The sequence below is a fragment of the Electrona antarctica genome, assembly GCF_951216825.1.
Source record: "Electrona antarctica genome assembly, chromosome: 15".
NCBI classification, from domain to species: Eukaryota; Metazoa; Chordata; class Actinopteri; order Myctophiformes; family Myctophidae; genus Electrona; species Electrona antarctica.
Window position 1 is genome coordinate 23,773,638 of NC_136796.1, and position 27,227 is coordinate 23,800,864.

General features: G+C 44.8%; 1 protein-coding gene across 2 annotated transcripts in view; it reads left to right on the plus strand.

The window, feature by feature from the left end:
* LOC306937776 (protein MTSS 1-like) overlaps positions 1–27,227 on the plus strand; it is a 77,837-nt gene that overhangs the window by 41,242 nt on the left and 9,368 nt on the right. For both annotated transcript variants that reach the window (XM_079521721.1, XM_079521722.1), the window contains exons 4-11: positions 9,697–9,781; positions 12,008–12,099; positions 14,913–14,987; positions 16,056–16,067; positions 20,250–20,407; positions 21,770–21,877; positions 22,173–22,270; positions 23,359–23,581. In XM_079521721.1, the coding sequence (XP_079377847.1) occupies positions 9,697–9,781; positions 12,008–12,099; positions 14,913–14,987; positions 16,056–16,067; positions 20,250–20,407; positions 21,770–21,877; positions 22,173–22,270; positions 23,359–23,581 (851 nt within the window). The remainder of the gene's footprint in view (positions 1–9,696; positions 9,782–12,007; positions 12,100–14,912; positions 14,988–16,055; positions 16,068–20,249; positions 20,408–21,769; positions 21,878–22,172; positions 22,271–23,358; positions 23,582–27,227) is intronic.

The following is a 27,227-nucleotide window of genomic DNA, read 5'->3' on the forward strand; positions in this document are numbered from 1 at the left end:
GTCTGAGCTCTGTATAGTTTGCATGACGGTGTCACGCCAAAAATTGCCAATCCACAGCTCGAAGATCGGCTATTTTCGCGCTCGACACCGACTCGCAACTACTACTACTACAGTATGTATGAATGGGCCTTTAGCTGACCATGTTGTCCAGAGTAGATGGACTTCTGTGAGTAAGCCACCAGAGGTACAGTGTCTTCCTGAAGGACGTACGGCCGTCGGTGCGCTTAACTCATTAAAGCTGGCAAAGCATCTGTGTGATTTTAGATTACAGTTTATACTTGGCTATTCGAAAATATCAGCCATATACGCTCATGTAAGCAAATGTATTATAATACAGTACACAGTATTATATACAAAATATTTGTTGAATACCGTATATACATTTTTCTTTCTTTTCAAAATCTTTTTATTCAGGTTTTTCGACAGTAGCCCAGGGGCAAGTATTAGACAGACATATAAAATATAAAAATAAAACTCAATCCCCTATCCCACCCTCCCCCCACCCACAATCCCAAGGATAGTCGGAACAGTCTGGAGGAAATAAAATAAATATATATATATATACACACATACACAAAATACATGCATACATAATTACAAAAGATAAAAATAATTACAAAAGATAAAAATATAATAAAATAAAAAAAGCAGATTTTTCATAGAGCAGATTTTGTTTCTGTTGTGGTTTGGCGTTGGCCGAGGCATAGGCACGGCACACTATGCAGTTTGTGTGTTGTGGTAGAATGTCATAAATGGGCCCCAGGTCTTGTAAACATATATACATTTTTAACTGAAATCTTTGCTCCTGGGGGTCCCTGGAACAAAATATTTTGAGATGGGGGTAGTATGTGGTACGTTATTCAGAGTTTATGTCTGTTGCTAAAAGGTTGCTGGCTCGTTAGTGACACATGATGTAACACATTATTAGTTAAAGGTTGTGGTGGTTGTGGTTACTTGTACGTAATGGAGTGCAGGGCTAGACGACGGAACGCGACATGCGGTGGGAAGGTGAAAAGACCAGAGAGGAGGAAGACTATGAGGGGAAGGGAAGAGGAGAGAGAAGTAAGTACGTGAGAGGAAGGGTGAGAAAGAGAGGAGAGAGGGAGGTGCTAATGGTGCAATGCAGTGCTCTCTACCCCACCCGAGGCGTGCGCCTCGCACGCATACACACACACACACACATGCACACTCACAGTACACACAGTCACACACAACACACACACGCACAGTACACATTCGCACAGTACACACAGAGTGCACACACACACACAAAACATCCATGTCCCTCACCCTGTCCCACATAGTATCAACTATCAATCCATAAACAAAATGCAACCTCACACACATACAGTACATACTCGACTAGTATATATACGCATGTCTATGTATGTGCAGTACGTATGTACTGTGTGTGTGTGTGTGTGTGTGGTTTGTACTCTTACTCAAGTACTCTGTCGAGTACTCTGTCCACCTGTGTGGTGTGTGTGTGTATGTATGTATGTATATATATATATATATATATATATATATATATATATATATACGCACACACAATACATCCATCAACAGTATTCCACACTGTACTGTATGTACACATTCATGCACTGTACACACACACACACACACACACACACACACACACACCCTGCTGTATGGCTTCCAGGGGAGATCAGATATTCTGTCCAGCCATGTCTTATTTATAGATGGGGGTTTTTCGGGGGGGAGGGGGGGGGGGGGTCTGGAGTCTGGATCACCCAACCCTGCTATCCAGACTAGAACATTACATCGGCATCACTGACATTGCTCTGCAGTGGTTCAGGTCCTACCTCACCGACAAGAGCCTTACAGTCAAGCTTGGTGAACTTTCCTCTAGTCCTGCCCCCCTTAACTGTGGGGTCCCCCAGGGCTCCATTCTCGGCCCTCTTCTGTTTTTATTGTATATTCTGCCACTAGGGACAATCATTCAAAAACACAATATCACTTTCCATTGCTATGCCGATGATGTACAGCTTTACTTACCCTTAAACACAAAAACCAGTGATTCAACGCTGACCTCGGCCCACTAAGCGCCAACACTCGCCCCTTTGTCAAAAACCTAGGAGTACTCTTTGACAACAAATTCAAATTTGATAAGCAGATTAGTGCCGTTGTCAAAGCTAGCTTTTTCCAACTAAGGCTGCTGGCCAAGATCAAGGCCTATTACACCCTCAGACCTAGAGAAAGTTGTCCATGCCTTCATTTCCTTGCGGATTGACTACTGCAATGCCCTGTACCTTGGAATCGATCAATCTGCTATCAGGCGCCTACAACTCGTCCAAAATGCTCTGCTGCCCGCCTCCTTACCGGAAAGAAAAAGCGCGATCATATTGCACCTGTCCTTGCTTCCCTACACTGGCTCCCAGTTTGCTTTAGAATTTATTATTGTTTGTCTTCAAAGCCCAAAATGGGCTTGCCCCCCCTTACCTCTGCAAGCTCATTAAACCATACGTCCCAGCCAGACCCTTGAGGTCAGCTGACCAACTGCGTTTGATTGTGCCTGGAACCTCATGTGTCACTAGAGGTGACCGAGCCTTCTCTGTGGCCGGTCCCACACTGTGGAATGCCCTGCCCCTTCCCATTCGCTCTGCCCAGTCCCTGGGTGTTTTTAAATCTCTCCTAAAGACCCACTTTTTCTCCCTGGCTTTTAATGTTGTCTGAAAACGCACATACCCTTCTTATACCATGTTTGCATATACTTCTGCTCTCACTTGTTGCTTTGTTGTTTTTTTTTTGTTTTGTTTTCTTTACATGCTCTTGTTCAGCACTTTGGTTTGTCTTCGGTCAATGTAAATGTACAAATAAACTTTGATTTGATTTGGATAGAGATGGAGAGAAGGGGGCTACAAAGGGAGGCCTGGGGGAAGGAGGATGAGAGGCAACAAGACACAGGTGGGGCTGGGTGGAGAAGGAGGATGAGAGGCAACAAGACACAGGTGGGGCTGGGTGGAGAAGGAGGATGAGAGGCAACAAGACACAGGTGGGGCTGGGTGGAGGAAGGAGGATGAGAGGCAACAAGACACAGGTGGGGCTCGGTGGAGGAATTAGGATGAGAGGCAACAAGACACAGGTGGGGCTGGGTGGAGGAAGGAGGATGAGTGGCATCAATACACAGGTGGGGCTGGGTGGAGAAGGAGGATGAGAGGCAACAAGACACAGGTGGGGCTGGGTGGAGGAATGAGGATGAGAGGCAACAAGACACAGGTGGGGCTGGGTGGAGAAGGAGGATGAGAGGCAACAAGACACAGGTGGGGCTGGGTGGAGGAAGGAGGATGAGAGGCAACAAGACACAGGTGGGGCTGGGTGGAGGAATGAGGATGAGAGGCAACAAGACACAGGTGGGGCTGGGTGGAGAAGGAGGATGAGAGGCAACAAGACACAGGTGGGGCTGGGTGGAGGAATGAGGATGAGTGGCATCAATACACAGGTGGGGCTGGGTGGAGGAAGGAGGATGAGAGGCAACAAGACACAGGTGGAGCTGGGTGGAGGAATGAGGATGAGAGGCAACAACTCGATCCGGACGACCTTCGCTGCGTGTCACTCCCCATCCCCCCCACCTCCATTTCCTGTCAGCTTATAAAGGCTGAAAAAGCATATATATATATATATATATATATATATATATATATATTATATATATATATATATTAACCACTTAAAACGCGGTGTCTCCGTTTAGGGCATGTCATTAGAAAGAAGCTTTAAACAATATCGGCAAAAAAAGAAGCAAAAATAGCAGATCTACAAGTTCACCACATGTATCTCGACAGATGGGGGGGAAAGAGGGCGAGATGGAGGGAGAGCAGGAAGGATTCATAAGGAGAGAGGCGAAATGGAGAGAGAGCGGAAGCGAGGTAATGAAGAAAGAGAAGGAAAGAAAAAGAAAGAGTCAAATGCGTAGAGAGCGGAAGCAAGGGGATGAAGGATTAAAGAGGGGAAAAGAAGGAATGAAGAGAGGGTAAATAGCGAGCGTGTGTGAGAGAGAGAGAGAGAGAGAGAGAGCGTGAGAGAGAGAGAGAGAGAGAGAGAGAACGGAGAGAGAGAGAGAACGGAGAGAGAAAGAAAGGGAGAGAGAAAGCGAGGGAACAGAGAAAGACATTTTGACGGCAGCTGTCTCCATGGTAACCTTGCATCATGTTAGGTTTGAATTTCTCTCCTCTCTCTGGCCCCGCATGTCTGCATCTCCCTCTATCTCTGCCACTCCCTCCGTTTAGACCGTCCATTCTCTCTCTCTTTCTCTCTCTTTCTCTGTGTCTGTCTCTCTCTCATCTCTCTTCATGTGCTAAGTTTGACATTTGTGGCCCTACATGCCTCCTGGCCCCTTCATCTTTGTAGTTGGCATAGGAACACCACCTAGTGTGTGACCCAGACAACATGCATGCACGAAACACACACACACACACACACACACACACACACACACACACACACACACACACACACACACACACACACACACACGCACATCTCAACAATAGTTCCAGACAGATAAAATATGAGCTGTCTCTATTATCCCAGTTAACAATAGCACCACTTGACCAAACATGCTACTGCAACACAATACCTCCCATTCCGTCACCCTCAACCTCCCAGCAGCCCATTGAAGCGGTGTCACACGGCCCCACATTATTCACTGTCCACTCACTGTAGTGCTTTGAGGCTTTGGAGGTAATGTTGTTGATCTAAGATTAGGGCTGTCACAATCGTGGCATTTTAGTTGATGATAAATTGTCTCACACAAATAATTGGGATAAATGACTTAATTGTGTTTTTGACGTTGAACATTAGAACAAATGAACGCAAATTACGTTTCTGTTGCTTTGTAAACAAAAACTGCACAGGGCAGATACGGTATGTCAAATAACTTTACAAAGCCTATTACTGAAATATGCAAAGGAAATGACTGACAATGACTAGTACCAACAATAATCAAAATAAGTAATGTATTATCATCAGGACTATTATGGACAAAATGGGTGATAGTTTGTCTCCCAGAAATAGCTCAAATAACCAATCTACAAGCTCACAACATTTGTAGCTTTCTACTGTTTAAAGCTTATTACCCCATCATCCAAAGTGGCATGGTCTCTAGATATGCCGGAGATTCCCTGACCGTAGGGGGGAGAGTTGGCTGAGTCAGAATATGGACAGTGTGTTCCTGGCTGGCGTGCCTCAGCTTTGCTGGACGTGCTCTTATTGTGAACCATCGAAGGTCCTTGTTTTGCTGCTGCTGTTATTTTTCCGTTGAGCCCAGATCGACTCCATCGTCTCGACATCTCCTTTATCCGTGAATTCTACCAAGGCATTTGCAGCAACGCTGTTTGGCGTGCGTGTGTGCGTGTGTGCGCGTGTGCGTGTGCGTGTGCGTGTGTGTGTGTGTGTGTGTGTGTGTGTGTGTGTGTGTGTGTGTGTGTGTGTGTGTGTGTGTGTGTGTGTGTGTGTGTGTGTGTGTGTGTGTGTGTGTGTGTAACATCTGTGTGTATAAACAGCGGTCACTTATTATTTTGGCTGCCTGGTTCACAGTTGACTGAGCAGACATGAATAGTGGTATTAATAATTAATTGGACTAAACCCCCATCTCTCCCAGGCCCATGGGTGCTGAAATCCACCAGGGTACTTTATATTGGCTCAGCCAAGTGGAAATAACATGGCAAATATGAATTCAACCTGCTGCAATGGAAACCCCGGCCAGCCGGGGCTAAACTATTATCTGAGTGTGTTTGTTGCCCGCTGAACTAATGGAGCTTACAGCGGATTAACCACATTAACCCTTTAAGACCTGAGGCTGATTCCACAAGGGCCTTCTGAATCAGTTGTCCTCAAACCTTTTCCTGTCAAGGACCCCCAAAGTTAGAGGGGTGTGTGTGTGTGTGTGTGTGTGTGTGTGTGTGTGTGTGTGTGTGTGTGTGTGTGTGTGTGTGTGTGTGTGTGTGTGTGTGTGTGTGTGTGTGTGTGTGTGTGTGTGTGTGTGTGTGTGTGTGTGTGTGTGTGTGTGTGTGTGTGTGTGTGTGTGTGTCTGTGTCTGTGTCTGTGTGTGTGAACCCCCCATCTGAAAATGTGTTGTGCCAGGGACCCCCAGAAGAGAAGACCTTTTTTTCCAAACATTTTGAGTGCAGCACAAAGTGATTCACTGTGAGCTTGTACATCTGCTATCTTTGGGAACATTGTTCTAAACAAATGTTCTAAATCTTAAGAGTTTTCTGAAAAAACGTATGATGTTATATTGCTAAAATCTAAAATGACACAGTCGCGACATAGTGCACATGACAGTTGCTTACCCTGCCTTAATGGGTCAACCTTGGTGTCCTTATTTCAGGTTATTTATTTAAAAAAACTATATCTTTTCAGCTTTTATTTAATTCAGTTAGTTGACTGAGGACCATGTGTTTTTCCGTAGGGATCAAGCTACATTAAATTCATTTGTAAGGGCCACACAAGTCTCTTTCTCTGGACCACCCTGTGCTGTGTCCTTCTCAGCTCTCCTACCATGTGAATCAATACAGAAAATTGTAAAGTACATCGACTGCCCAATCTCCTTTAGTTTGGGAGAAAAAAGCTCAGTGTTTGTCTAAATATAAAATATGTATGACACGATAAGAGTACTGTGAGTGTAGTAAGCAAAGTACATAAACTCCTGATTCACAATCTGCTGTTGTTCTGAATTCGGCCCACTTCCATTCCTATCAACAGGTTAGCTACTGAATAAACAACTTAAACCCTGCATGTACTGTATACTAAAGTTGACTGTGGTCCGTACTTGGTACTCTCCTTTTTCCACACCAAAGATCTTTGCCAAATATATTTAATCTACAAGCTCACAATGTGTCGCAACGAGCTTGTAGGATCTGCTGTTAACGCTGAATGTTCACCTATTTTTACTTAATGTTGACCTATTTTCGCCACATATTCGCCTAGTATGAGATGCCCGGAATAGAGGCGTTAGGCTTCATGTGGTTAAGTTATCCAATTATCTCCGTAACTTAATCAGATTTCTAAACTGTCTTGTGTGCGTGTGCTTGTGTGTCTGTAATAGTATGCACATTGCCTCTTTGTGTTATTCAAGAGGTACCTTGTTGTCTCCCAGCCTGGCCCTGGATCTTTTGGCAGACAGGCTGAGGTCCTGTGAACAATGCCCCAGGAGGGAGTCTGCTGTCTAGGGGAGAGAGAGGAGAGCCATCTGGCCCCTTCTGGTGCCTGTGGAGCTCCCGCTAGACTGACAAACAGCTTGCTAACCTGTCAGTATGATCTGCTGTTATCAGGAGTATAGGAGAAAGGGAGCTCATGTATTTTCAATTTGCATCGCAAATCATGACACTCACTTAATTTCCCTTGCTAGTGCAACTCTTTGCTGTGAGCTGTAACAATGAAAACATAACTTTTACCCTTAAATCTGATGTCACAAAAGACCTAGAACGTTTACTTCTGAGAACTTGTTAAATGTTTCCCAAAAATAACTGGTCAAATGTAATTTTGAAAATGGTTGCCGATCTGAAAGTAAGACTGACTTGGGTTTTCTGGAAGATAGGATGGGAGTGTCATTGTTTTAGCTTGAGTTGAAACACCTTTCCCTAAACTATAGCTCCAACGCTTAATACATTATGGTCTATGTCATCATGATATAATAATCTAAATCTGAGTGTAGTGTGAGAAAGGGGCTGTACTACTGCTGTAGTATGGTTCTGCAATCTCAGCAGAACCCAGTAGGAGTCTCTCTGTGAGCAAAGGACATGAACATTTGTCAAATCTGTTCTGGCACCTCTGTCCTCTGCCAAGCTCCTTCACTCTTTTCCTCAGCTTTTCTCCCTCTCTCTCTTCTCATCGCTCAGTTACTCTCTCTTTCTCTCCCTCTCTCTCGCTGTGTAAAGAGGTGAGGTCATGGACACTGTTTGCTTCTCTCTCTTAACTCTCATAGTCACACTTATGTGTAACGTGTGTGTGTGCGCGCATTTGTGTGAAAGACTTCAGTAGTACACTGTGTGTGTGTGTGTGTGTGTGTGTGTGTGTGTGTGTGTGTGTGTGTGTGTGTGTGTGTGTGTGTGTGTGTGTGTGTGTGTGTGTGTGTGTGTGTGTGTGTGTGTGTGTGTGTGTGTGTGTGTGTGTGTGTGTGTGTGTGTGTGCATGCAGTCAGTGTACCAAGTGGAGGCCAGGCTAAGTGCTAAAAGTGTTGGCGTGTTGAGAAAGCAGCAGGTCAAACAGATGATGTCAGCCAGAACGTCCTCTCACCTCAACACTCAGCAGGGACATAACCCTGGTCCTCTGGGCCTCTACCAGCACTAACTAGTAACCACATAACCCTGGTCCTCTGGGCCTCCACCCGCAATAACCACAGAACCCTGGTCCTCTGGGCCTCCACCAGCACTAACCACATAACCCTGGTCCTCTGGGCCTCCACCAGCACTAACTAGTAACCACATAACCCTGGTCCTCTGGGCCTCCACCCGCACTAACCACAGAACCCTGGTCCTCTGGGCCTCCACCAGCACTAACCACATAACCCTGGTCCTCTGGGCCTCCACAAGCACTAGGATACCCTCCAACCACATAACCCTGGTCCTCTGGGCCTCCACAAGCACTAGGATACCCTCCAACCACATAACCCTGGTCCTCTGGGCCTCCACCAGCACTAAGGAGACCCTCCAACCACATAACCCTGGTCCTCTGGGCCTCCACAAGCACTAGGATACCCTCCAACCACATAACCCTGGTCCTCTGGGCCTCCACAAGCACTAGGATACCCTCCAACCACATAACCCTGGTCTTCTGGGCCTCCACCAGCACTAGGATACCCTCCAACCACATAACCCTGGTCCTATGGGCCTCCACCAGCACTAAGGAGACCCTCCAACCACATAACCCTGGTCCTCTGGGCCTCCACAAGCACTAGGATACCCTCCAACCACATAACCCTGGTCCTCTGGGCCTCCACCAGCACTAAGGAGACCCTCCAACCACATAACCCTGGTCCTCTGGGCCTCCACAAGCACTAGGATACCCTCCAACCACATAACCCTGGTCCTCTGGGCCTCCACAAGCACTAGGATACCCTCCAACCACATAACCCTGGTCCTCTGGGCCTCCACAAGCACTAGGATACCCTCCAACCACATAACCCTGGTCCTCTGGGCCTCCACCAGCACTAAGGAGACCCTCCAACCACATAACCCTGGTCCTCTGGGCCTCCACCAGCACTAGGATACCCTCCAACCACAAAATCTTGGGCCTTGAAGGACCAGGGTTTTGTGGTCTGTCTTACGACTTGTGGAGGTCTGAAGGACTGTCCTCCAGACCTCCACAAGTCCTAAGACTTTATTAACGGTTTGCAAACAGTTCAGCAAGTACAATTACGCACAATGCGATTTTTTTTATGCGATAAAAAAAGCCTTGATGGCTTGTTTCCATTGTGTGGTCCTATGGTATCCAATTCATAATCAAGACATGAAGCCCCCCTCCCCTCCCCCGTTATGAAATGTTTTTTTTCGTAGTTTTTAAACTAAAACTAGCTAAAACAGCCATTGCACAAGCTCACTATGTGCCGACCTGTGCCGCATCGAGCATGTGGATCTGCTATTTTTGCTGACATGACCAAAAATGAAGTGTATGGAATTAAAATGACACATACTGTAGTTGTAATTGACAGGAGTTGTTGTATTGTTTTGACAGGAGGTACCAGGGACATCGGCTCAGCCCTCACCAGGATGTGCATGAGACACCGCAGCATCGAGACCAAGCTACGGCAGTTCTCCATGTGAGTAGCTGTGTGTGTGTGTGTGTGTGTGTGTGTGTGTGTGTGTATTGAACCCCCAGCATCCCTATTCTGGGGGAATGATAGCCAAAAATAGCCGATCCACAAGCAAGTACAGCAATTACAAGTAGATCTGCTATTTTATTTGTTGTCGAATCGATTTGTGTAGAGTGAATTAAGGACGTACCAAATGCACTCTTTACAGGTCTGTTGTATCAATCATATAGGCTGTTTAAGTGCTACTGAATTCGCAGCTCAACTAAAGGGCGGAGGACAATTAGCTCTTCGCTAAGTCCCACCCAAGCCCGTTGTTGGCCAATACCACGTTAGCGACGGTTACTAAGGTAGGATACTGGTCACGCTTGCAATGCTGGTCAAAATGTTTAAGCAGTGTCAATAAATATATTTGCTGTACAGCATGTGTGGACCTCAGAAAGAGGGTTTGTTTTCTTACCTTGTTATGAGCAAACTAGTCCGTTCCATGGATTATTTCGCTCCGTTGTACAGTTTAATAGTACATATTAGAAATAAAAATAGGCTCTCATTGACATCCATTGTAACGGGGGAACAGCTCTCAAAGTCACTCTTTCAGAACACTAAGCTGATTCTGACCGTTTTATTTTTAATAAAACATTTCAACGTTGTCTTTGTTTTTGTTTTGACTTCAGTGTTGCCACATTGTGTGAGAGAAATAAGCCAACCCACCTCCAAAAACAAGCCAACTCTTAAAGCCAAATCAAGAAAAACAAGCCAAAACAAACACAATAATATGACCATATATAATCATAATAAAAAGATTGTATGCATTTATCATTATAAATACTATGTAGGCCTATGTCTATGATAATTCATGTTTTGGTAATATATTACATACACTAATTATTAGCCTTAAGCCAAAAGTAGCGGGAAATAAGCAGACCTGGCAACCCTGACAAGTTTGTGTGGAAAGAAGTTCCGGTTTGCCTACAAAACGATCCGATTGGTCCAAATCTGTACACACACTTCTGAAGTAGCCTCGGTCTCAGGCCGTTGGATGTAAACAAATGTATTTGATCTCGTCCACTTGTCGCAAACACCATACACTTACACAACATACACTTTAGGAGAAATGTCTGGGACTGCAGCTGGGTGCATCTCAAACAGCATGGCGACTTGTTTACAAACGAGAGTTGGGAACACCAGAACCACTTCACTGTATATCTCCAACCAAAATAGTTACTTTATAAATCTATCAAAAGACGAAAATAAAACGGCATGAGTTTTCCTGATGTCATAAACTGTCAGAATCAGCTTGTGTTGTGTTCGCTTATGTGCTAACTGACTGACTTTGAGAGCTGTTTCCCCGTTACAATGGAAGTCTATGAGAGCCAGGTATTTGACCAGCATGCAAGCGTGACCAGTATCCTACCTTAGTAACCGTCGCTAACGTGGTATTGGCCAACAACGGGCTTGGGTGGGACTTAGCGAAGAGTGAATTTCACGCTAAATTAAAATATACGCGATACGATTATTGTGAGGACTATCGTCCCATCCCTTGTGTGTGTGTGTGTCTTTCCATCTGCTCATCTTCTTGGTTCTCCTCTCTGTATGAGTTGTGTCCTCTCTGTTACCTCTTGTTCACCTCCTCCTCCTTTCTCGGCTCCTCCTGCTGTGAGAGCCTCTGTAGCTCTTCTCTCCTCCTCCTCCATTAGCTCTGCGTCCTCCTTAATGTCCTTTCCTCTCCCATTTCCCCTGATGTGTGTGTGCGTGTGCATGTGTGTGTGCGCGCGTGTGCGCTGCGCACGCAGGAGTCCATTACCTGTCCCTGTATGAGAGCAGATTGTGAAACGAGACAACCTGCTGAGTTATAGAACACAGGGCTTAATGCATGTGCATACACTACTATACACACATATTAATAACATCATCATGAAATGCATGTGTACAGAAACACACACGCGCACGCGCGCACACACAGTCACACACACACACACACACACAACACAGTGTTTTATGATGGTATTAGTTAGGCTGCAGGCCTGTTTGTTTGCTATTTTTGACATTAGACTGTAAATATTAAACATGCATGCCCACGCATACACACACACACACACACACACACACACGGATATACACACACAAAAACATGCATGCATGCATTAATCTCTTTTCTCTTTTTTCTGCGTGCGTGCATGCGTGCGTGTGTGTGTGTGTGTGTGTGTGTGTGTGTGTGTGTGTGTTGGAGTGCAGGGTGTTTCTGGACTGTCTGATCAACCCTCTCCAGGAGCAGATGGAAGAGTGGAAGAGAGTATCCAACACTCTGGACAAGGACCACGCCAAAGGTACGCACGCACACACGCACACACAGGCACGCACACACAGGCACACGCACACACAGGCACGCACACGCACACACAGGCACATGCACACGCACAGGTGTTTAGAATTATACACACAAGGTTGTAATGTGGACACACAGATATACAGTATTTACTACACACAAATATGGATGTTTTTTTTTTATCCCACAATTTTTGTAACCCATTTTTTCCACCCAATGTCAATTGTCTAATATACTCCTGGGTGCTTCATACATACACAGTTCTATACAGTGTGTATATGTGCTCTTCCTTCTGTTCTTACTCTAATATACAGTCCATCCACATACTGTAGCTCCTTGTAGGACATGAGACCATTTTCTCTTTAAAGGTTCTCCACAGGAGGTTGTCCATGCTAAACACTCTCCCACTCTCTCCCTCCTCTCCCTCCTCTCCCTCTCTCCCTCTCTCCCTCTCTCTCCCTCTCTCCCACTCTCTCCCTCCTCTCGCTCCTCTCCCTCTCTCCCTCTCTCTCCCTCTCTCCCTCTCTCTCCCTCTCTCCCACTCTCTCCCTCCTCTCGCTCCTCTCCCTCTCTCCCTCCTCTCCCTCTCTCCCTCCTCTCCCTCTCTCCCTCTCTCTCCCTCTCTCCCTCCTCTCGCTCCTCTCCCTCTCTCGCTCCTCTCCCTCTCTCCCTCCTCTCCCTCTCTCCCTCCTCTCCCTCCCTCCTCTCCCTCCCTCCCTCCTCTCCCTCTCTCTCCCTCCTCTCCCTCTCTCTCCCTGCTCTCCCTCTCTCTCCCTCCTCTCACTCTCTCTCCCTCTCTCCCTCCTCTCCCTCTCTCTCCCTCTCTCTCCCTCCTCTCACTCTCTCTCCCTCTCTCCCTCCTCTCCCTCTCTCTCCCTCCTCTCACTCTCTCTCCCTCTCTCCCTCCTCTCCCTCTCTCTCCCTCTCTCTCCCTGCTCTCCCTCTCTCTCCCTCCTCTCCCTCCTCTCCCTCTCTCTCCCTCCTCTCCCTCTCTCTCCCTCCTCTCCCTCTCTCTCCCTCTCTCTCTCCCTCATCTCCCTCTCTTTTCATATATCAACCTCTTTAACACCCTGAGCGGCATAAACGGAGATGTATTGATATCCAAACCGATCGCATTGCTCCACAGGCTGGGAGGGTCTGTTGGGCAACATTGCTCCACAGGCTGGGAGGGTCTGTTGGGCGCATTGCTCCACAGGCTGGGAGGGTCTGTTGGGCAACATTGCTCCACAGGCTGGGAGGGTCTGTTGGGTGCATTGCTCCACAGGCTGGGAGGGTCTGTTGGGCAACATTGCTCCACAGGCTGGGAGGGTCTGTTGGGTGCATTGCTCCACAGGCTGGGAGGGTCTGTTGGGCGCATTGCTCCACAGGCTGGGAGGGTCTGTTGGGCGCATTGCTCCACAGGCTGGGAGGGTCTGTTGGGTGCATTGCTCCACAGGCTGGGAGGGTCTGTTGGGCAACATTCTATGTCATTTCCGGTTGGGACGTCATTCAAAATATTCCCCCCCATTTTAGCAGATCAGATCAAAAATCTTGAACGTGAATAAATCATTCCGTGCAATTTCACTCAAAGATTATGTTTTAGACGGGCCATCGCGGTCCCGTTGCTAGTCGCGTTAGAATTAATCATACCTCCCGTTGTTGATCGCCTCAGGGGTGTTTTGGCTACATCTAGCTACTTCAGCTACATCCGGGATAGCGCCTGGTGCGTCGCTAAATGTGCTCCGTTGCTGCAAATCGCTGGGCGCTCTGATTTAATGGTCCTAAATACCCCTGGGCTTTCGGGGTGTTAACCACTTGAACCCGAGCATCCATATAGAGGGTATGCGCGTGACATCATCATCATACCAGGAAGTTATGCCTACTGAGGGGAAAAAAACGACTTTATGGCCATGACAGCCGATACAGTATATCCAAACAGAAAAGTCTTATCTGATAGCATTAAGCAACGTTAAAACTCACTTTGCCACTTTGGCGAAGTGAATTGTTGCTTTATTTTGTGTTGTATCCAGCATGGCATCCATGTAAACAAGCACATGATGTAATTTACAGCTAAACATTGCCCTGAAGAATGTTTTTGAAAACATTTGAAGTGAGAAATAGTGAATGTGGTAAGCGAATATTGATTCTTTTTTATCAACACTTCACGTTGTTACCGTACGCAATGGAATCCTTTGTTTCTTACTTTTGGCTCAATTTTATGTCTTTATTAAGTAGCCGTGTAATAAGCAGGATAATCAATGGGGAGCTATTGTGTCAGCCATCGGGTCTCCCCCCATTGATTATCCCTTGCTTATAAACCCTAACGGCCTTATTCTGGACATTCAGGGCAAAGAGATTTGGTGTAATTGGGGAAAAAGGACGCCCCCCCCCCCCCGGTCAACTGAAGCATAATTATAGGGTCTAAGTGGTTAACGGTTGCTTTTGTTTTCTCGTGTCTTCGTCCTCCTCTGTTGTTCTCCCGTCCGTCTCTGTCTTCCAACGTGTTTCAATTCCAATTCCCCGCCAACGTCGTCTCCCTCCAATGCTTGGCATCATAAAAGCAATGGAGGAAGAGGAGGAGGAGGAGGAGGATGAAGAAGAGAGTAGATCTTCAGTTGCTGGTTAGTCGGTCTCCACAATAAAACCTTGAGTGTCAGTTAACACATAAGAGTGTAAGAACGGACCCTTACACGTTAAAACTGAGACTGAGGATTTTATTGTGTAGATTCCCTTTGAGGTGTTTCCTTTTCGCGTGGATTTAGCATGTTGTGTGTGTATGTGTGTGTGCGTGTGTGCGTGCTGTGTGTGTGTGCATGTGTGTGTTTCCCCCGGCAGAGTACAAGAAGGCACGTCAGGAGATCAAAAAGAAATCCTCTGATACTCTGAAGCTTCAGAAGAAAGCCAAGAAAGGTGACTGATTTAACTGTACCGTATATGCATTATGCACGGTATTTTCAGGCTTTTTGTGCATTTTATTTTCCATTCTTTACAAAACTAATTTACTCCTTGAACTGCAAATGTGAAAGCGTGCATAAACAAGATGTTCACCTCACCTCACTGTAATTGTGATAGGATTGATTGATTTATTGTAGTCAAACCTTAGTCAAGACTATTGTAACTTGCTCTTTACTGGACTCATGAGCATATGCACTTAAGCCCCTCCACATGATCCAGAATTCTGCATTACGCTTGGTCTTCAACCAGACAAAATGTTCACATGTCTCCCCCCTTCTCCGCTCTTATCCATTGGCTCCCACTTACTGCCCGCACAGAGTACAAAACACTGATGTTTTCCTACAAAGCAACCAAAGGTATGGCACCCCCATATCTTCAAAGCTTGATCCAACCCTACAACCTGTCCTGCTCACTCAGATCAGCTATCACAGGGAAGCTGTCAGAACCTTCCCGAAAACATCCGGGACAGCCACACGTCCAAGACTCTTCTCCCTTCTAGTTCCCAAACTGTGGAACGAACTCCCCATTGCAGTTAGAACTGCAGATTCACTCCCAATCTTCCACCATAATCTGAAGACTCACGTCTTCAGACTACAGTTTATTCCGTAGCACTTGCCGTAGGTAGCACTTGGCCTAGCCTAAAGGTTAGAATGTAATTTAGATAGCATGTTATGTCGATAAATGCCAGGTTCATTTGTTGCCCTGGCATCCTATAGTGTGTTGTATAGTTTCAATATACATAATTATTTTTTTGATATTATACTGTTTTGATTGATCATAGATTCTTGGTTTATCTATGATCTTAGATTACTATTTCTATGCATTTGATGTACTGTATTACCTCATGTTTTTCTTAAATCGCTCTGGATTGAGAGCGTCTGCTAAATGCCTAAATTGTAATTGATTGAATACTTTCACTGACGATTGGGAATCATTTCCCTTTCCTTTTCTGTCTTGCCTCTCGGGCCATTCAACTCTCTACCTACCTTCATGTGGCATCCCATCATGCACCGCTCCATCCAGCCGATGTGTTTGGTAAGCTGCTGCACTCACACGCACGCACGTTTGATCTATCTCCCACGAGTCCCACCTAACTGCTTCACAAAGAAGTACCTAATTGAGCTCATATTACGGTGATTAAAGTAGAAAACACTTAAGATTATTTTCTTCCAGGTGTTTTACTTTATCCATGGGGATTCTCTCATATATGTTGCTGTCTGTTGTTCAGGCATCGTTTCTCTTACAGTTCTTCATTATGGTTGAGAAAATAACTGGAGGTTTGATGGTCCAACATGGGGGTATATATATATACATGGTTCCTCTCGTTTGTCCCTCTACGCCAACTCTCTTCACTGAAAATAGCCAATCTACAATCTGACGTGTTGCGTTGTGAGCTGTTGTGAGCTTATAGATTGTCTGTTCTTGCCAAATGTTTGCCTATTATGACATTATGCCATGAATAGGTATGCTAGACGTAGACTTCATGTGGGTAATTTGCGGGTCATCAAGGCCAGAATTACCTATAGTTGCGAACGCAGTGAGCACTAACTATGAGACCTAGCAGAACATGTCTGTCTGTGTGTGTGTCACGCTGTAACACCACCCGCCCGCCACCAGAGGGCGAAGCTGTATCACACACAAAGAAAACACACACACACACACACAAAAACTTAACTTAAAAAAAACTTAACTTAAAAAAAAACTTAGAGAAAATGTACAAAAAAAACACACGCACGCACACATACACACACTAACAAAATACCTTAAAAAAAACCTTAAAAAAGTACGTAATTTATTCTAATTGTTGTTATTGCAATTTACGAGCTGCGTTCGCTTCCCGCGTTCACGCGTCTTACTTGTAACTAGTATAGGAATGGAGACTGCATGATGAGGCCTTGGTGTGGGCACTAGGCAGGTGCAGTCTTTCCTCTTCTTGTTAAAGGTAGAGAGAGAGGGCATGACATGAAATATAAATCATCCAACAGTCCAGCAGCATCAAACTCTACCAAGACTCCTCCAGGAAACTGTCAACATTTTTCAGAAGCTCGTCAGCTAAATCCCTAGCAGCATTGTGACAAACTGCCCTTCCCCCCACACACAAACACACACACATGCACAAGCACACACATCTGCTGTTGAAACCATCTCCAGACCACTCTGGTCTGCTGAAATATTTTCTCAGATATTTCACTGGTCGTGTGACTCATAGTTTAATTCATTTGTGTGAATCACATTTTGAGGTCTATGAGCTTTAGACAACAGTGTTAATTCATTTTTAATGTGGGCTTGCTTTTAAATTAATATTTGGAGGCTATTTGTCAGAGGTAATATTTCAATATTTAATAATAAAAAAAAAGATGAAGAAGAAAGGAAATAAATACATACAGATGTACAGTATGTTTGAAAAAGGAACATTTTGGAGTTAGGTGGTTTCTTCCATACAGGAAAGATATAGTACATTTTAGCATGGGGTTACACACATTGAAGAGAGGCGGTATTAATGCAACACCATCATCATCATAACATTTATTTATTCTATATCACAGTACAGTTGAGGGGCAGGCCCTCATTTTCAATGTAGCCGAGATTCAGAATGCAATTCTCAACAGGTAACTCTATACAGCAATGATTGAAATACATGAAACATTGGAAACCATTGCCCTGAATTAACCCAAAGAAGGAAGTGAGCTGATTTTGAAGGACTTCTGGAGCTCATTCCAACAGAGAATGCTGCCTTGCCTAGCTCTGTCTGAGGAAGTCACTCTAGCGGGTCTGGTATAACGTTCTGGTCCAACATAGTCATAGAACAACCTACACATTGAACTATAGGGGGAACTGATGCTCTTCACCAGGCAATGTTAATGCTGTGTGTTACCCATTGAATTACACAGGGACCACAAGTAAACAATAAAAACACAAACAAAACAAATCCTTTGCCTTTGGAACAAGTAGTTCTGGTTGGAATCATTAACAGAGACTTAATATCATTGGAAACAAGAGCGTGTTATCCCTGCCGACAAAACAAAAGGACTTGATGGCTTCCAGCATTTAAGACAAAATAAACAGGACCCAGCATTGACCCCTGAGCAGCCTCAGATGTGGGTGAAGCACTTCAGTGCGACGGCCCTGTCATTACACCACAAAGAGGAAACTCACTGTACTGGTATGAACTATGACTGTAATGAGAGATGGACGGAGGGAACGGGTGCGAGTCGGGGATGGGGAAGAGAAAAGCAGGAAGTCCCATTTCATTACTACGACATTTAATTAAGTGAAATTAACCACTTGAACCCTATGTATTAGTTGACCGGGTCCCTATGGGATCTACTCTACAGTATACTTGGTCTGCTCCATTTCTGCGATCTACAGCCAAAACTAGCCAATCTACAAAGCTCACTAAGTGTCACGTAGACGGAAACAAGAAAAGAGGGAACCCTCATTGCGTTGCTATGAAAGTGAATGATGGAGGGAAGAATAAACGGAGAGAATAACAGACGGAAAGAGATGGATGGCTAAATAATAAAGGCAGCCGAGGGAAATCCTAACGTGTTGCTATGAAAGTAACGAGGGAGGGAAGAAGGAATCGGAAAGAGATTAAGAGAAAACGGAAGTTACGGAACGCAGTGTTGAGAATGACATGGACAGATGCACAGAATGTGAAATGGTATTCATATTGTGGAAAAGCAGAATAGTCCTTTGAATGAATTCTCTCTCTCCCTCTCTCAATCTCTTAACATTTTCCCTGGAAATGTGAGAGTGAGAGACAGATCCATTGGACCCAACCACATAACTAGCCTGTAACTCTCACCAGAGAAATAAAAACTCTTAATTGCATGTTTATGTCCTCTCTGGAACGCACACACACAGACGAACAAGATTACCAAACAATTTTGTTAAACGCTCGGCCCTGGTGCGAGGAATCAGGGTCTGTTTTGTTTTTTCTTTAGTTTTTTCTTTTATTCTGCACAGCACACAATGTCCCAGATAACAAAATACTTCTTTTCATTGCCTCGTAACATGAGGACAGATTGGAACCTGTCGTGAAGAAAATAAAGAATATGTGTGAATGGTCTTGTTTCTTTTCCCTTTCATCAACGAAACAACAACATCAGGAAATATAATATTCCTTAATCCTTCTTGATTGTGTTCTGAGATCAAAATAAGGGGGTGAAGCTGTTATTTTCAGAATGTTTTCTTTAATGTGGCGAGATGCTTGGCGAGGATTTCCCAGATGGGGGGGGGACGGGACACTGTGAGCGATGTTTTTGAAGTTTGAAATTGACAAACAGCGTTGTGTTCTCTCTCTCTCTCTCTCTCTCTCTCTCTCTCTCTCTCTCTCTCTCTCTCTCTCTCTCTCTCTCTCTCTCTCTCTCCTGTCTTCTTAACACTCTTCCTGGCCACCTGCCACGTGTCTCCCCATTCTGTTTGTGTGATGGTATTTGGGTTTTTCTGCTTTGCTTGCGTGCGTGCGTGCGTGCGTGCGTGCGTGCGTGCGTGCGTGCGTGCGTGCGTGCGTGCGTGCCTGCGTGCGTGCGTGCGTGCGTGCGTGCGTCCCTGTATGCCTATTTCACTGTCTCCCTGTATGTATAAATGTATGTGGACATGTGTATATATATGTCTGTCTGTTTGTCTCTCTCCCTCCCTCCCATTCAATTCAAGCTTTGAGAAAACATACAATGTACAATTAAATATAAATGGAAATGAATAAAAGTGTAAACAGAGCTGTTACATTGCAATAGGGAAGACTATCTTACGAAACTATGACAGTGTAGCATTTTCTGCCAGAAACGGTTACCGGTATACATCCTTATAGAAAAAATCACACCCGTGTGAACTGAGTGGTGTAAGGTCTTATATAGACTGATCAGCTGTGGTCTGACGTAATGTCTGACGTAATGAAATCACACCCGTGTGAACTGGGTGACCATAGCAACCATGCTCATTTTTTGGTACAAACAGACAGACAGACAAACTAACAAAGCCAGTTGTAGGAGTGGTTTACACCACTCAAAAAGTGAGCTTGGTATAAACTTTTGAAAGTTAACAGCAGTATTTCTCTCTCTCTCTCTCTCTCTCTCTCTGTCTCTGTCTCTGTCTCTGTCTCTGTCTCTGTCTCTCTGTCTCTGTCTCTGTCTCTGTCTCTGTCTCTGTCTCTGTCTCTGTCTCTCTCTCTCTCTCTCTCTCTCTCTCTCTCTCTCTCTCTCTCTGTCTCCGCAGGCCGTGGAGACCTGCAGCCGCAGCTGGACAGCGCCATGCAGGATGTGAATGATAAGTACCTGCTGCTGGAGGAGACGGAGAAGCAGGCTGTGAGGAAGGCCCTGGTGGAGGAGAGGGCTCGCTTCTGCACCTTCACCACCATGCTGCGGCCTGTCGTGGTCAGTGATGGAGTTCATGTGACATGAAATGCGTCTCTAAATCAGTGGTTCTTCTTCTCGCACCTTTTCAGGTCAACGACCATTAACCCATTGATACCTGAGGCAGATACAAAATGCCTTCTAAATCAGTGACGTGCTGTGAGCTTGTACATAATTATTCTATTTTTTAATAGCCAATGCTAAAATCTAAAATGACACCGATGCTTTCCAGGTTTTCTGATGTTTATTTGATCGCAGACCCGCATCTGCAAATGTTTTGTGCCAGAATCTCCCAGAAGAGAAGATTTGTGTAAAAGAAAATTAAAAAATGTCCAATACTTAACAACGTATAAATGGATAAAGTTGTTAAAATTATTGTGACGCTGTATTAACACATATTACCGGTGAGTGGTGACCCTCTGGAACTCTCTCAAGGACCCCTGGGGGTCCCCGGACCCCACTTTCAGAACCACAGACTTAAAACCCTATATGAGTCCCTGAGGGCTTTTTATACTGTCTGTCTTTCTGTTTACGCTCTATTATATTAAATAACTGAAAAGAGCAGATCGACGAGCTTGTCGATCTGTTATTTTCTGCAAAAGTTTTCCCCAGAAAAAATACGGATGGGGTTTAAGTGATTTATTTTATTTTTATATTGTGCTACACACAAGGGAACCCGCACAGTAACGTACATCCTAAGTGTTCATTTAACTCAGAGACTGTATCGTGAAAAACTAAAAATAAACACTGCTCATCTGCCAGTAGACTTGGTTGAGGTGTTGGAGCCAAAAGGAAACCATTTAAAGGCAGCCCTCCGCACACTATTTTCGAGCGGCGCTGGCCACTCCTATGCACAGCTTCGTGTGTCAGTATGAGCACGGAATGTGCTCAGCTGATTGGCTGAGCATGGAATGTGCTCAGCTGATTGGCTGAGCATGGAATGTGATATATTTATATATATTGCAAGCTTTCAGTCACTCAGTGACTGTACAAATTAAATGTCACCCTCTGAGTTACAAATGGATAAATAAACACATGGAGATTTTACTTGTGCAGACCAACTGTTGAACAGAAACGTCTAGGAGAAAAAACTGTAAATTGTGGCACTTTTGTTTTGCTTTTTTTCTTTTTCTTTTTACAGTACCCTATTGGTCTACTATGAATATAAGACTGCGTTTTTTTCCAAATGAAATATCCTAAAGGGACTAGACTATTTGACATTCAATATCCTTTTTCCACAAATGAGTCTTGAAAAATGGTGGTCGTCTTATAATCAGAGTCGTCTTATATTTGGCACAATACGAATATACGTACTTTGTACTGTAATATGTCATGATGCTGCTTTCTTGCAAAAATTCTGATTGTCGTGTGTGTGTGTGTTAGGAAGAGGAGATGACCATGTTGGGGGAGATCACCCACCTCCAGACCCTGACAGATGATCTCAAAGCTCTCACCATGGACCCCCACAAACTGCCTGCCTCCAGTGAACAGGTACACATCACACTGTCTCTTTCTCTCTCATTGCTCTCCTATCTTTATTTCCCTCTCCTCCCAACTCCCTCTCTTCCTCTTTCTCACTCCCTCTCCTGTCTCACTCACTCTCTTCTTTCTGCAATCCTTCCTTTCTCTGCCTAGCTCTGTTCGACCTTTCCTTCACACTCCTTTGTCTCACTTCCTCTGTGTGTTTTCAACATACAGTAAGTGATGTCTTTTGACATTTTGTATTGCAGTGATTTAATAAAGATGCTTTTAAAGGTCAAAGGTCTCTCTCTCTCTCTCCCTCCAGGTCATCGTTGACCTCAAGGGGTCAGAGTGCACCTGGTCCTACCAGACTCCGCCCTCGTCACCGAGCACCACCGTATCCAGGAAGTCCAGCATGTGCAGGTTGGTGACCACAGCAGTCCTGCTGCACATAAACACTGGTGACTAACCAAACAAACGTCCCACTCTCTGTCCTCTGCTGCCTCCCTGTGCACTAGAGGGGGTACTGCAGCCTTAATCTGCCAAAGCTGATGTTACCAATTCCTCATGAATTTGATTTTAGATTTGATTTGATTTTGGTTAAAGAAATACACATTTCAACAAAATATAACTTCAATCCAGGAGGATGTACACACACAGGTGTAATGAAACACTTATTTCCAACCCTGGACCTGGCCTGGATTGCATGCATGCATACACTACCTCTCTGGTGTCACTTTCATGTCACTGACTCTACACTGTTCTATCTAGTAAAGGCAACATAATAAGATATCATAATATAATGGTGTTGCTTAACCACTTTGAACCTGGCACCCCTATTTTGAGTATAGGACAGGTGATAATAATTGTGTTGCAGAGATGGCTAGTTTCACTATTCATTCTACCATGAAGTATACTTGTGACACTGTATTGGTATCAGTGCATTCTGTTCATGTCGTAATGACACTGAGATTGGTTGTATTTGTTAGTGTTGGCATACTGTCGTTCATTGCTGTCTGATAGTGTTTTAAATTTTGCGTTGTTTTTTTACTCCTAGCTATTGTGTTGGTATTCCTAGCTGTATCCTACAGTACTTCTTTGCTGCGTCTGAATCGCGCCTAAAGGTCTATCTAAGTATATATATATAGGGCTTAAGTGGTTAATGCCTTTCAACGTATTCATCGATTAAAGTTCTCAGTCGCCACGACTGATTTCAATCATTTGAATTCCATAGAAGTCAGCATGTCTTATATGGAAGCATTACATGCACTGAAAATAGGCAATGTACAAGCTCAGAACACATTGCAAAGCAACGCGGTGTGAGCTTGTAGATTGGCTATTTTCAGTTATTTTATGTTTAGAGAGTATTTCACAGATCACATTAACTTACAAAAAAGGTCAGTCATGAGATGTTACGGTATTTTGCTTTAATCGATGCGTATTGCAATTGATGATGACATTTCCCAGCAGCAGCGGGTGACTCTCTCTCTCTCTCTCTCTCTCTCCTGCAGTAGTCTGAACAGCGTCAACAGCAGCGACTCTCGCTCCAGCGGCTCCCACTGCCACTCCCCGACGTCCCACTTCCGCTACCGCACCTCGTCCTCGTCCTCCTCGGCCCTCCCCCAGCAGCCCCCTGCCCGCCTCTCGTCTGTCTCCTCCCACGACTCGGGCTTCATCTCGCAGGACGCCTACCAGTCCAAGTCCCCGTCGCCCATGCCCCCCGACACCCTGCAGGTACGGCACCGCGACCGCTCCGCCCTCTGAACCCCTGTGTGTGTGTGTGTGTGTGTGTGTGTGTGTGTGTGTGTGTGTGTGTGTGTGTGTGTGTGTGTGTGTGTGTGTGTGTGTGTGTGTGTGTGTGTGTGTGTGTGTGTGTGTGTGTGTGTGTGTGTGTGTGTGTGTGTGTGTGTGTGTGTGTGTGTGTGTGTGTGTGTGTGTGCGCGTGCGTGCGGGCGGGCGGGCGGGCGTGCGTGCGGGCGGGCGGGCGGGCGGCCGGCCGGCCGGCCGGCCGGCGTGTTTTTGTTTTCAGCACTGGGCAATTAACCGGAAATATATATAATTTAATTGATATTTCTTTCAAATCTATTGTTTTATAATCAACAAAAAAATGTGTCTGATTAACCACTTAACCCTGTGTTATACCCCCCCCCCCCCCCCCCTAACTCAAGCCTGTCACAGGCTCCTGACACACACACACACACACACACAGGTAGAGGGCTCTATCTGGTGGACTATTGAGTACTACACTACCAGTGACACTGCAAGCGTGCACACATAATTCATTTCATCTTGTTGGACGTTTGTTTTGGTTTCAGTGCTTATATGAGACAATTTAAAACAAAACTTCTAAGACAGTTCAGACATAATGAAGTGACATTATTCCGGTAGAGTGTCTCAACTCTTCGGTCGCCCGTCGCCTATATTAAGGCGTCTTACTGGTATATTATATAAACTGTAGTGACCTGCAATGTGCCTCCACAATACTCCCAGGTCAACACCAGTAGAGTACACATTGCATACAGTATATAGAGCGGCATCCATAATGGTCTGTTTTCATTTCATCCACAGACATTGTTGCACAACATGCTCTTAAATGCAAGAGCACAATGTGTCTATGGACACTAGTCATGCACATAAGTGCCACCCACACACACATGCACAATTGCACGTACACATGTGCAGAAATCTATGCAGATACAGGTGCACAGGACTACACAAGTGAAAACACACACACACACATGCACGCACGCACGCACGCACGCACGCACGCACACACACACACACACACACACACACACACACACGCAGACCATCCTAGCCGTTGCATTCTACTCTGCTTTACAATTCCACCTATGTGGTCAGAGAACCTTCCCTGGTTGCTAGGTTACCGTGTGCTCATTAGCAAGGAGCTGTGTGTGTGTGTGTGTGTGTGTGTGTGTGTGTGTGTGTGTGTGTGTGTGTGTGTGTGTGTGTGTGTGTGTGTGTGTGTGTGTGTGTGTGTGTGTGTGTGTGTGTGTGTGTGTGTGTGTGTGTGTGTGTGTGTGTGTGTGTGTGTGTGTGTGTGTGTGTGTGTGTGTGTGTGTGTGTGACTGTGTGACTGTGTGTGTGCTGAGTCACCCTGGCAGTCATTAGTGGCAGAGAAACAGACAGCTGTGTTCCTCCACTGAGGATCAGGGTCGCATGCGCACAGAAACTGGGTCCTGCTAATTAAGCCTGCTAGATTAGGATCGTAGCAATAACTAGATCATTTTTTAAATGGTAAATCATGACTGCTTCCATCATTTTTATATTAAAATAGTTTTGACACCCTGACACATGTTTTCTGTCTTCTAATAAAGCCTTTTAACAAGACTTTAAAGGGAAGGATAGGCAAACATTTCATTAGGTGCGGTTCCATTAAGCCTTTGCGAAAAAAGGAAGCGTATGTTCATTAAGTCGAAAAAAGAAAAGCGAATTGTCGGTGTTTCCATTAAACTGATAAAATGCGCATATGACATAAATTCATTAAATATGCAGTAGTTGGCACTGTTTTGCCAGTAAAGTGAGGCTCATGTAAAGTAGGCTATAGTCCTAATCCATGTTCACACCATTGATTTAGGGATTTGATGGGCTGTCTTTACAGTCAAAGAACGATTTGTTGTGTAATGCTTGTCTTAATATATTCGGGGCACATGTAGCCTATATGTCGCGGGACTCGATTGGAGCATACTGGTCGTTTATACTGTAAATGGATTGCAGCTGCAAACAGTTGTGAATAACTTGTTTCATCGGCTATATAGCATATAGCCTACACGTTTAGGTTGCTTATCTTATGCAATGAATATAAATATATAAGAATAGATGAAGCGTATGCATGGATCGAAATCGAATAGCCTGCAGGGACCCGGCAGCTATATATAAAAGTTTAGTCTACTACGCTACTCGTAGTCCACGTGTGTGTGTGTGTGTGTGTGTGTGTGTGTGTGTGTGTGTGTGTGTGTGTGTGTGTCTTGCATCCATACAGTAACGATCCAGATATCAAAATGATCGGATCGCCCCGATCAACTCGGGAGGATTCAGACTTCATAAGGGATCTTTGAACACACTACACAATTATTAATCGGACGGGTCGGGTAGTATTAAATTGGGACCATATCCTCTCCCTCTCTCTATCCACCATCCCATGCAGTGTGCACCGTTCACTCCACTGCCTCCCCATCGTTTTTTATTTTATTTCCCAACTGTTCAAAAGCGATATAATGCGAGTTCAATGCTTTCTAATTAAAAACCTTTTCCGCAAGTGTTTCCATACACTATTTGCGCATTTCCCTTTTTTCGAAAAAGCCTAAATCCGCAACCTCCAAGCGAAAAAGTGTTTTTGCGAAAAATGGAGACTTATTCGCATATTGATGTGTTTCCATCCAGGAGATTTTGCGCAAGAGCCTTAATGCGCATAAAAACGGCTTAATGGAAACGCACCTAGTGTCATCAGTAATTTGGATTAAATCCTTTTTATTTGCATGTTGAAAATAACAATAATAGCAGATCTATAAGCCCTGTAGGTCACCGGCGTAGGGTCCATTGGGCCACGTGGGCCGTGATCCAGTCAGTTTAGAGCTGGCCCAGTCTAACTTCGAAAAGAGGGGGCGAAAAAACAAGAAAAACAACAAAAGATAGCCTACTTTGGCAGCCCTTGTGCATGCAAATGTCTGTTTAGTAGCAAACTACAGCATGCAAGCCCCCCCCGCGATGCTAATTTGCCCAGTCAATCATTTGATCCACGCTACGCGCCTGCTGTAGGTGCTATTTGTCGTACAACAAAGTATTAAGTGGTCAATCATAAAAATTGGTCCTATCATATTAAATTATGTTATTACAGTCTGCCAAGATCTAAAAGCTGACTTGCAAAAATAAATCAATGAAAATCACAATACGGCCATTAATATAAAAATAGTCTTGCTGTGGTTTCTTTTTTCAGTTTTATATCTTTTGGAGCACTGCCATGGTTTTGATAGTTTCTTTCATAATTCTGCAAAACTGCCCATAAACGTGTGCCTTTGAATGTTGCAGTCGCAGCTCTTTGCGTACCTTTCAATTTGTTGAAAGTGCTTCTGCCTCATTTAATAGAACAAGCTGTCTCCATTCTAGGCTTAAGCTTAATTTATACTTAATTACATACATCGCAGAATGGTGGTGCTTGCCGTGACACAAAGTGCTTTTTCAGTTATTTTCAGCAAGCCTACGGAGTGTAAATGAGGCTTTACAGTGTGGTAGGGGCTGCTGCTTAGCCTATTATTTGCAAATCATGCTTACTGGCTAACTCTTGCGCTTTGCACTGTTGCTTCCGCTGTGCTAATGTTATAAATTGTGTGTTATCAGCCATAATGTGTTATTTCTGCTT